Source organism: Euphorbia lathyris, chromosome 4 (assembly GCF_963576675.1).
Source record: "Euphorbia lathyris chromosome 4, ddEupLath1.1, whole genome shotgun sequence".
NCBI lineage: Eukaryota > Viridiplantae > Streptophyta > Magnoliopsida > Malpighiales > Euphorbiaceae > Euphorbia > Euphorbia lathyris.
Window position 1 is genome coordinate 79350074 of NC_088913.1, and position 11027 is coordinate 79361100.

Genomic DNA, 11027 nt, shown 5'->3' on the forward strand with positions numbered 1-11027 from the left:
CATAAATTAATTTTTAAATTTCAAATTTAATCAATTTAAGATAATAAAAAAATGAAACTTTTTAAAAATTTTAAATTTAATCAAATTAAAAATAGTTATTTTAAAATTAGGTAATAAAATGAAACTTGTCTTCTTACTCTTAACTACCCATATCATTTATATATTAAAAATATATTAAAAAAATTACAAAGTGGACAAACTCATACCCTCTTTAGTTGGAAGACAATGTAATACCATTATGCTTAAAATATAAGCAATTTATTTACAAAACTAATTTTTTTGGACTCCTTCCGGCCTTGGGTCCTAGGCCGGCGCACCCCGGGCCTAGGCCCAGGGCCGGCCCTGCAACTGTCCAACACAACCAACACCTGTTCTTCGTTACAAAGTCCGTAACGTCTCTGTTTTGGACTTTCTCCGTGGTTTCGAAGTGAGAAAGTGAACCCTGTTCTTCTCTTACTGGTTAGTATCATCTTCTTCCTCTTCTTCTTCAATTTTTCATTTGTAAATATGCTTCTATTTTGATTTTTTCATCATAGCCATGTAAGATTTGTTTTGTTCTTCTCATTTTTTTTCTTTCCCTGTTTGAACCTTTCAAGTTATGCTTTGAAAAATCGTGGTTTTATTTTTCAAGTTGGATTTGAATTCGTTCAACGTGAATTTTTTCTTAATTTAGGAAAATTTTCCTTTTCAATGGAAATCAAGTTTTCATTTCGAGGTTTCTCATCAGTTTATGTCGCCGTATCCTTAATTTGTCTGTTTGTATTCTTGATTTTATGGATCCCTTCTCAAGGGATCTAGTAGCTCTGCCTGGTCCTGTCCATGATCGGAACTACCAGATTTTCACCTTCCTCCATTGGCCTCTCATCAGTATATACCTTATCTATGGTTTTAAGGAAATTAATATTAGTATATATAGACTCTTTATAGTATTATTTCAATGTTCAAAGGTAGATTAGATGGTTAAATATGTATTTTCCTATTTAAGGGATTTTAGGTTCAACTACTAGCATTGAACTAACATAAAATTAAATATGTTCACTCTTTTCATGTTGGACACTTTAATGTTTCAGCGAACACACCAAAACTACAGTGTTTTAACGGTTGGAGGCTAAAAGAAATTCGCCCAGCCGTAACAGGCTGGACTTTGCAAATTTATCCTCAACCGCATGGCTAAACTTAGCCACCCCAAGTCTAAATTCCTGGCTCCGCCACTGGCATCTCCCATTGCTAAGAACATTTAATAGGTTTTAATCATCTGCTACCCTTATAAGATGCATCTTTATGTTATAGAATCACTACTATCGGTATTTTTAGTTGATCTCTTTGCCATAGTGCTTGAGTTTTAGTACATGATTTAGGCTTTGTTTTTATGTCATGTGCTTATTGCATGTCACTTTAATAAATGCTGTGTATCTGCAGGTTAACTGCACATTTCATTGTTCAAATTGGCAAGAACTTCGAAGCAATGGACATGGGAACCAAGGATGGCAGAGAGCTTGGTCCTCTCACTTGTGGATCCCAATGGTTTAGGAGCGTCAATATAGTTTCCAAGATGAGGACGTTTTACTTTTTGATCTTTAGTAAATAATGAATTTGCTCTTCTTATATTTACATGTATATGTGCACACATTTGATTGATCTGCTGAGAATGGTTGGAAATAATGTTTTATTCTCTGATGCAGAGTGCAAGGCAAGATGGTAAGTGCCTCTTGGAGCAAGTTTCAGACTCAAGGAGTCTTGCATGTGGTTTAAAGTTCCTTTGCTCCAGTAGTTCTTCTTTGTCTGCCACTTTTTTAGGCTTGAGCCATGCTTTGAAATTTGTAGGTGACCCCTGATAACACCTTTTCCATGCTAATGTGAAAGTTTATGTGTTTGACTTTGACATTTAGTTTCTTTTCAATGAGTAGTGCATTTGATTTCAAATGGTTGGTGGTGATATTGTGATTGTCCATATAGGGTAAGGGGGATATTATCTCATTCCTAAAGCTTTCAGATTGAACTCATGTTCCTTACTTTATTGAACAGATAACAATTTAACACATGTCTATGTGTTGGTGGACCTACCACAAGGTCAGTTTGATGTCTTGGAGGAGTATGTAGAAATTTTTCGGCCAGAGCAGTATGTAAAAATTTTTTGGCCATTAGTTTTGGAGGAGTTCAAAGCACAGTTGCATAGTTCCTTTCTGGAGATGTCTTCATGGGATATGTATTATGGCAAAATATTAGTTATTTAAGTTTAGAGGGTGGATGATTTTCATCTTGTTCGTTTTTTTTTTCATGATGATAATGATTCTACATCCCCAAAAGGCTATAGAAAATGACCTTGTTTTGCTAACAAAAGAATTCCCACAAAAGAAGTGCCCTGATATTCATATGGTTGGAAAGGTAACTATAGTCTAAATGTGTAGTTTCATTTTCAAATGACCATAATATATTTGAGATGCTATTTGTATTTGCGTGTATGTTTGCATTTCAGATTCATCAGCAGTGACAAATGACTAAATGATACACTGAAATCAACATCTACATAGATCATGAGCTTCTTTTGACTCTTGTAACTTAGATCTCCTGATTTTTACATTATACTTAATGATGTCCTGAGTAACCTGCTTCTTTCTCAGGTGGAGAGACGGGAGAGAGACAACAAAAGAAGGGCAAGTGTACTCTCAGATTCTATTTTCTAAATGGATATTCACGTTTAAATCCAGCAAGGAAGCTAGTAATCCAACGCGGCAAATGGCATGCAGGTCGAATCATGAGCATTACACCTCTATTTGCTAATAGTTCATCCGGTACTGGGCCAAAACTTAGCCAATCTATTGCACTTGCAAGGGCATGGCAGGATGCTGCTTTGGCTAGTCAACTGAACGAGGACGTGAGGCGAAATGAAAAGTCCGTGGAAGGTTCTGTTAGGAGAAGGGTTCTCATTTGTGCTCAATCAAATGCAGCAGTTGATGAGTTGGTGTCAAGGATTTACAGTGGAGGCCTTTATGACAGTGATGGAAAAATGTACAAGCCATATATTGTAAGAGTTGGTAATGCAAAAACAATTCACCTAGATTCACTGCCCCCTTCTTTATTGATACCCTTGTTGATCGTGGCATTGCAGGTGATGCCAAGAATGAATCAAGTACCGGCTCTTCTATAACATTGCGTACTAAGTTGGAAAAGTTAGTGGACTGCATTAGGTATTATGAGGCTAAGTGTGCTAACACACAGGATACGAACTGAGACCTGAAAAACTTTCTAGATAGTGTAACAATTAAAGGGAATGACTGATCTCAAGCTTAGCGGTGAAGCTAGGTAAATTATATGAAAAGAAGGAACAAATCTTCAAAGATCTAAGTGCTGCTCAGGCACAGGAGAAGAAATCTAATGAAGAAATTAAGGCTGTGAAACATAAGATGAGGAAGTCTATACTGAAGGAAGCTGAATTAGTGGTAACTACAATAAGTGGGTGTGGTGGTGACCTCTTTGAGGTTTGCTCTGAATCCATTTAAAGTTGTAAATTTGGGAATCCATCCGAGCATACACTTTTTGATGGGGTTGTTATTGATGAAGTATCTCAGGTAAACGTTTATGAACTCTCAGTTTGCTTTCTCAAGGTTATTGATGTAATTAGCACTGGCAGTTAGACACTTTGAGCTTTGCACTTTTGTATCTGTAGGCTCTGGAACCTGCTACTTTGATCCAAAACAACTTCATGCGGGAGTCCTCTCCATTGTGGCTAGCAAATTTCTTTATGAATGCAGCATGTTTGAGCGTATACAAAAGGCTGGTTATCCTGTTACCACATGCTTACCAAGCAGGTCAATTGGCTTTTTCTTACCTTGTCTGAACTCTATAAATCATCGTTGGATTTTTCAATATGATGACTAATGAAAATACTTCGTATGCCCTACTTGATTGACTTTCCATCTTGTCAATATTAATTTGGTAAAATGTATATTTAAGCTCCTGATCAATTTGTTTTTAATGGATTAAGCATTTAATCTTTCCAATGGATACATTAAGCCCTTGATCAAGGGCTTAATATATCCATTTAAAAGATCAAGGTCTTAATCAATAAAAAATTAAATTGATTAGAGGCTTAAAAATGCAGTTTTCCTATTAATTTTAAAATGTTCATGCCATTCGAGATATCAAGTGTATATGTACACAAAAGACATTGTATTTATTTGCAAACTATTTCCTTTCATAGTATAGGATGCACCCGGAGATTTGCTGGTGTCCTTACTCTCATTTTTATGATGGTAAGCTGCTGAATGGACAGAAGAGGGTAAGCTATCCTCTCATTATTGATAAATAATATTTAATAATTTTAATGATAAAATAATAAATAAGAAGTGAATGCGAGGAGCATTGTTGGAGATGATATGTATTAGTCACTCCACAAATCACTAAGAGTCAATTGTTTATATTAGTTTTTAGAAAGTGGACTAAGAGTCTCGTAGAGATACTCAAAATACCAACATTTTGTACAGTTTATAAACAATACTTTAACGTGTTAAATATGAAATTTTAGGTTAAATTCTTAGACATATTTCACTTTTTTTTATTAATCGACCCCTGCCAAAATCTAAACTTCAAAAACTTTACAGATCAAATTTTTCATTAGTTATAAAAATGTAATGTATAATAAATTTTTAATAGGCTGCGTTAGAAATTCCTTCTAAAACCTACGGTTGTAGCTCAGTTGGTAATGAATATTGAGTTTGTAGGAAGATACCTCATATTTGATTTCCATAAAATAATCTAAAAATTATTATCACAAGGAAGGTACCAATGATTTAATGGGGGAAAAAGTTCCCCTAAAAACATATTAAGATTTATAATACTATTTTAAGGTTACTCGGTTTTCAGTTATTTCGATTCGGTTCGGGTTGAAACCCGAACCGACCGATGAACACCCCTACAAACACCGCTAAATTAAATGCAATAAATAGGCCGACAAAATGGATATAAGGGAGACAATGGTGAGAAAAAATAAATTGGTCATTGATTGTACATTTATAAGTTTTTCAGTTTCATTGAATCTCTTAGCACTAGATTAGGAAATCCCATATATATATATTCAATTTGATTTATACTAGGAAGGTTATTAATCTGAATTATATTATATTAGGAAGGCTTTTTTTTATGCCTATTTAGGATTATTTCTTTATAAATTATACCTACTTTCCATTAGAATTCATCTTTTAAATTACTGTTTAACTTGAGGATTCATTATTTCTCTGAATTCTCTTAATTCTTGGATTCATCAATTCATCAATATCGAGACCAAAAAATCTCAGAATAAGATGGAGTTTGGGATGCGTATTGCAAAGCATTCGATTCTCAATGAAATCAACAACGGCGGCAAGAAGAATGTGGTATTGTCTCCATTATCGATTCATATTGCTTTGAATATGATTGCTTCTGGTTCGACAGGTCAGACTTTAAAGCAGTTGCTACACTTTCTTCAATCCGATGGTATTTCTCATCTCAATGCTCAGACTTCCATTTTAATGGAACTTGCCTCCACCGGATATACTGGTGACAGCGGACCGATGATACGTTTGGTTAATGGCATATGGGCCGATCTGCTTTTCCCTTTGAAGCATTCTTTCAAACAGTTGGCAGAAGACGTTTACGAGGCCAAAGCTGAATCTGCTGATTTTCTAAACAAGGTATAAACCATATTCTGATTTAATTTTCCTATGTCGGATGGACACTCTTCTTTATTAACCTTTTTGTGTTTTGTGTGGTTTCATTGCTGTTTTCTAGCTAATTTTCCCCGATATCTGTGTTTTGTGTGTTTTCATTACTGGTTTCATTACTCTTTTTGTGTTTTGTGTGGTTTGGGTTTTGTGTTTTGTGTGGTTTCATTACTGTTTTCTAGCTAATTTTCACTGATATCTGTTTTTGTTTCGATTTCATTTTGTCAAAACCCATGTTTTGAATCAATAAAATTAGAACTTAGAAGAATAGATAGACAGGAAAAGAAGAGAAAGAGAATAGAGAAGAGTATAGAAGAAAAGTTCGGGAGAAAGTTTGTATTGATAATTTTCATAGATAACCCTGCCTCACACCATACCTGACCTTATATGCTGTTAGTACAGCTGAGGTCGCAAAGGTAAGAATACAGTGTTCATCAATGACTGGAATGTGGTGGGAGCATTAGTCAAGCCAAATGGCATGACTAGAAACTCATAATGGCCAAGATGAGTTCTAAAAGCTGTCTTATAAACATCTTCTGCTTTCATTCTGATCTGATGATATCCAGAACGCAAATCTAGCTTAGTAAATATCTTGCAACCATTCAACTCATCAATCAATTCAGCAATAAGTCGTTGAATTTCATTTTTTTTGATGAAATGAGTATCTATAGGGTCTGATATTGACTGGCTCAGTTTCAGGCTTCAATGGTATTGAGTGGTCATGTGTTCGTAGTGGTGGTAAGGAAGTAGGTGTTTGGAATAGGTGTTGGTACTTAGTGACTAGGGCTGAAAAGGGTGGTTTAGTTTGTGGTAAGGGATCTTTAGGTAGGGGTTTTGGAGTGTGGGGATGAAGTGGTGAAACTTCAGTGATTGTCATTAAAAATAAGGTGGATGTGACCCCTTCCATTTTATGAAACAGCTTGTTAACTGATTTGAGGGACATTGCTTTCAAGGACATTTCAGCACCCATGCCTATCAATTCAACCTCCTTACCTTCTTTATGAATCAGCAACCTATTTTTCTCAAAGTCAAAAGTGACAGGAGAATGCTGTCTCATCCAATCTGTGCCAAGGATTACGTCATAGTCACCTACCTAAGTCTAGCACTCTGAGGTTGAACTTGAACATAGAGTGATGCATCGACCATGAACAGTCATTACATTTAGACTCCACCACCAGTTGCCTACCATCTGCTACAGTGACAGCAGCAGGTTTCACTTTAACTAAGGGAAGTTTTGCCTCCTTAGAGCCTTTGATCCACAAAACTGTGGGTACTACCACTGTCAATGAGAATCAGTATCGACTTCTTTTGTAGGTTGCCTCTGAGCTTAAGGGTACCATCAGTGTAGCCCCCATCAAGTGCATGAATGGACAACGAAATTTGCTCTGACTCCTTCATTCCTTCATCATTCATCTCCTTGCCTTCTACTGCTACATCAATTTCTTCCACTTCACCCTCATCTATGTCCTCCCCACTGATAGCATGAAGCTTTTTATCTGTGCACTGATGCCCAGGGAAGAAACATTCCCCACATTTCCAGCACAACCCTGTAGTTCTCTTAAAATTAACATTGGTTGAGGTGAGTTTGGGATCATGTGGTTTTGGTATAGGGTTTAAGGCATTTGAATTGGAGTTTTTGGGTTTGATAGTGGAAATGGGAGATGGTTGCTAGGGTTTAATGGCCGGTTTGAAGGTGGATTTAGGCTTGACAGCTTCAAGCATATCCTTAACATGAATTTCTTGTAAACTGGCTTTTTTAATGGCGGGGTTCAAAAACCCTTACAGCAGATCTTATTTCAGATATGAAGCTAGAAACATAAAAAGAGTCAGGAATTGTAGGGTGAAGCTAGAAACATAAAAAGAGTCAGGAATTGTAGGGTGAACCTTTTCCATTTTGAGCTTTAGAGCTTCAAATTGATCCTGGTAGTCCCGTAGTTTGAGTGAGCTTGGCCATCTGCTCCACCACATCACTGGTTTCGGTCTCCTGGAACCTTTTGGTGATTGCATCTGCAAATTCTTCCCACATAACATCAGAGCGCCCCTTCATCCAATTCTTATACCAACGTTCAGCCTTTCCATTCAAATAAAGACCCACCAGATCTACTCTCCTTTCCACAGTAACTTCAAACAATGAAAAATATCTATGGCATTTTGCTGAGCCAGTTCTCTACTTCCACACCCTCGAAAAATGGCATATCACTCTTAGGTAACATTTTGTTGAAGTAAGGGCCTCTATGAGATGAGTCACCAGAATGAGAACCGTGTGGATTTCCCAGGATTCCCTTCTCAGACTGGTGGATTTCCCAGGATTCCCTTCTCAGAGTGAGTTCCTGAGTGAGAATACAAAGGTTTATCTCGAAAGGGGTTAGGGTTAGGAGTTTTGGTAGGTGAGGCATTATCAGATCTGGGTTGAATCAATTTCACCAGATTGGTGAAAGATTTGTCTAATTTCTCTTCTAGAGATCGCTTTGAATTAATCTGATCCTGATAAATAGAGTCCAACAGTTGTTGCTGTGCTGTTTGGACGTCTTGCCAATGGGCCTGCATCATTTGCAGTTGAGTAGCAGTTGCTTCAACCTGCTCCTTCGTCTGCAGATTCAAATGTTTAATCTGCTGCTCTAACGATTCCATAGCTGTTCTTTGAGCACGTTTATCTGCTCTGTAATTTCGAGTAGAGTTAGAGACCATACAAGTATGATCGCCGGTGGAGGAACGGTGTCTCTGATACCAATGTCAAAACCCAAGTTTTGAATCAATAAAATTAGAACTTAGAAGAAAAGATAAGACAGGAAAAGCAGAGAAAGAGAATAGAGAAGAGTATAGAAGAAAAGTTCAAGAGAAAGTTTGTATTGATAATTTTCATAGATAACCCTGCCTCACGCCATACCTGACCTTATATGCTGTTAGTACAGCTGAGGTCACAAAGGTACAGAATAGCTGTAGTACAACAGCTGGTATAACAACTTACATAAAAACCAAATAGCCCTAACAGAATTCTCTACTGATGATAGCAGAATAAAACAACAGAAATAGCAATAACAGAATTAACTTCCAGAATAGTAAAAGACAAATAACAAAAATAATTAAAGGCAAATAACAGAATTACTCCTTCAACTTTCTACGCCTCACATATGTGACACATTTCCTGATTAATAAAGAAAAACCTGAAGTACAATTATAGGTGAATTTATGACAATTATAGGTGAAAGATCCATAAATTTGCAAAGAAGTACAATGAAAAGATGCTTAGAGTCTCAATAGGCATGAATTTTGCTACCAAGCAATCTCTTGACTCCTTTGCAGCAACAACCTATCAGTTTCTAATCTCTCACTTCTAGATCTGTATCATTGTAAAATGCATTTCAATTGCTTGTGCTTTGACTGAAACATATGGAGAGTGCACCAAGAACAAGCAGCAAGTTTCTCAATATTCAAAATTAAAGACGTGCAATGTTCAAATAGAAGATTAGGGCACGTAATCCACCAAAATCAGAATGTTAAGAGATTCAGAATGGTTTTTTTTTTTTTTTTTTTTTTTTTATCAAAATCATAAATAAATATTTATTTTCAGTATGCAGATGAAATCCTATGTTTGGTATTCCTTCAATATGAATGGGACTGCAATTGCTTCTCATATGGTCAGTTTGGCCACTGGTTTTTCATTATTCATTTCCATGAATACCTTTCTATCCACATTTCCATGAATACCTTTCATTATTCTTTTTGTGTTTTGTGTGGTTTGGGTTTTGTGTGTTTTCATTACTGGTTTCATTACTCGTCTTTATTAATCTTTTTGTGTTTTGTGTGGTTTCATTACTGTTTTCTAGCTATTTTTTCCCGACATCTGTTTTTGTTTCGATTTCATTTCCTGATTATCAATTTTGTTTTGTTTTGCTTAGGGAGAGCGAGTTAGGAATGAAATCAATTCTTGGGCGAGAGAAGCATTGAAAGGGAACATCGATGAACTTCTCCCATATGGTTTCTTTGATAAAGATGAGATTAAACTTGTACTTGCAAATGCAGTCTACTTCAAAGGTTTATGGGTTGGAGGAGGATTTGATGCCTCAAATACTAAAGATGAAGATTTTCATCTCCTTAATGGAGAAACGGTTAGAGTTCCATTCATGAAGAGATCGGATGATTATTACTTTTATGGATCGCTCGAGGGTTTCAAGCTACTCAAAATGCCATACAAAATTAGCCAATTAGTCCGTAAAAGATATGCAATGTATATCTTTCTTCCTGACAAGAACGATGGACTACAAGAACTAGTAGAAAAGTTGTACGTGGATCCAAGATTTTTTCGTGATAATTGTAAGCTTAAAGCAGTCAAGCTTAGAGAACTGTGGTTGCCAAAGTTCAAATATGAATATGCATTGAATGCTTGTGAGAGCATGAAAGAATTGGGGTTGGATTTGCCTTTTGATGACGAGAAAGCTGAGATTAAAGAGATGGTTGAAACTTTAGATTTGGAGGGAGTCAATGTGTCAAAAGTAATTCAAAAATCTTATATTGAAGTAAACGAGGGAGGCACAATTGCAACTGTTGTCGATGCACTTAGATTTAGTGCAGGATTCTCAAATGATTATTTCACGACTTTTCATCCAAGTTTTGTTGCAGATCATCCGTTCTTGTTTATGATCAAAGAAGATGATTCTGGCATTGTTGTTTCTATTGGAGCTACTCTCAATCCTCTTTCATAGGAATCATGGTACCCTAATTTGATACTTTTTACTATTTAATGCTTTTGTTTGATGGTATAGATTATGGTTATTTTGTTTTTGACAAAGTAACTATTACTTTGTCAAATTTTACCGTTGGATGATGGGTGTAAAATTAATCTAATGGTAACAAATGAGAAAGTAATGGTTAGTGTCAAAAACAAATTAACCATAGAAGACACCACAGTTTGATACTCTCTCCGTTTTTTTATTATGTTGTTTTATTTGTTACTTTTTTATATGTTATTGTGTTACGGCTTTTGGACCGTTGTTTCTATTTGCTCTTTAAATATTTGCTACAAGTAATACTTCCAGAGCACAATATAAGTTCTAGCATCAAAAGCGCCTTAGGAGTGTAAGCATGGCATTGTAATTATATTGTTATATTGCATTTTATTTTAAAAGATTATAAGAAAGTATCCATTAGACGACACTAAGATAATTCTTGCTCTAGTTTCGTCTTGCTTTATAAATACCACTGCGTGACTATTAACTCAATTCTAGCAAGCTTGCATCTGTTTGCTGCATTGGCGTCATGCTGTGCCAAAGCGTGACACTATGCGCGACAGCAATGACTCTTTGATATATAAACTAGATAGACACCAAA

General features: G+C 36.0%; 1 protein-coding gene across 13 annotated transcripts; it reads left to right on the plus strand.

The window, feature by feature from the left end:
- Positions 1-363: 363 nt before the first annotated feature.
- Positions 364-10697, plus strand: LOC136226533 (serpin-Z2A-like). Of its 13 annotated transcripts, none has more exons than XM_066015069.1 (9): positions 364-459; positions 1420-1824; positions 2622-2654; positions 2748-3025; positions 3110-3569; positions 3668-3809; positions 4207-4279; positions 5295-5669; positions 9599-10697. In XM_066015069.1, exons 6-9 carry the CDS (start codon positions 3754-3756, stop codon positions 10400-10402), a joined length of 1308 nt encoding a protein of 435 aa, XP_065871141.1. In that variant the 5' UTR covers positions 364-459; positions 1420-1824; positions 2622-2654; positions 2748-3025; positions 3110-3569; positions 3668-3753; the 3' UTR covers positions 10403-10697. The 13 variants fall into 13 exon arrangements, with proteins under 13 accessions (XP_065871141.1, XP_065871139.1, XP_065871144.1 ...); XM_066015067.1 differs by having other exon boundaries at positions 1420-1820; XM_066015072.1 differs by having other exon boundaries at positions 1420-1698.
- Positions 10698-11027: the final 330 nt, after the last annotated feature.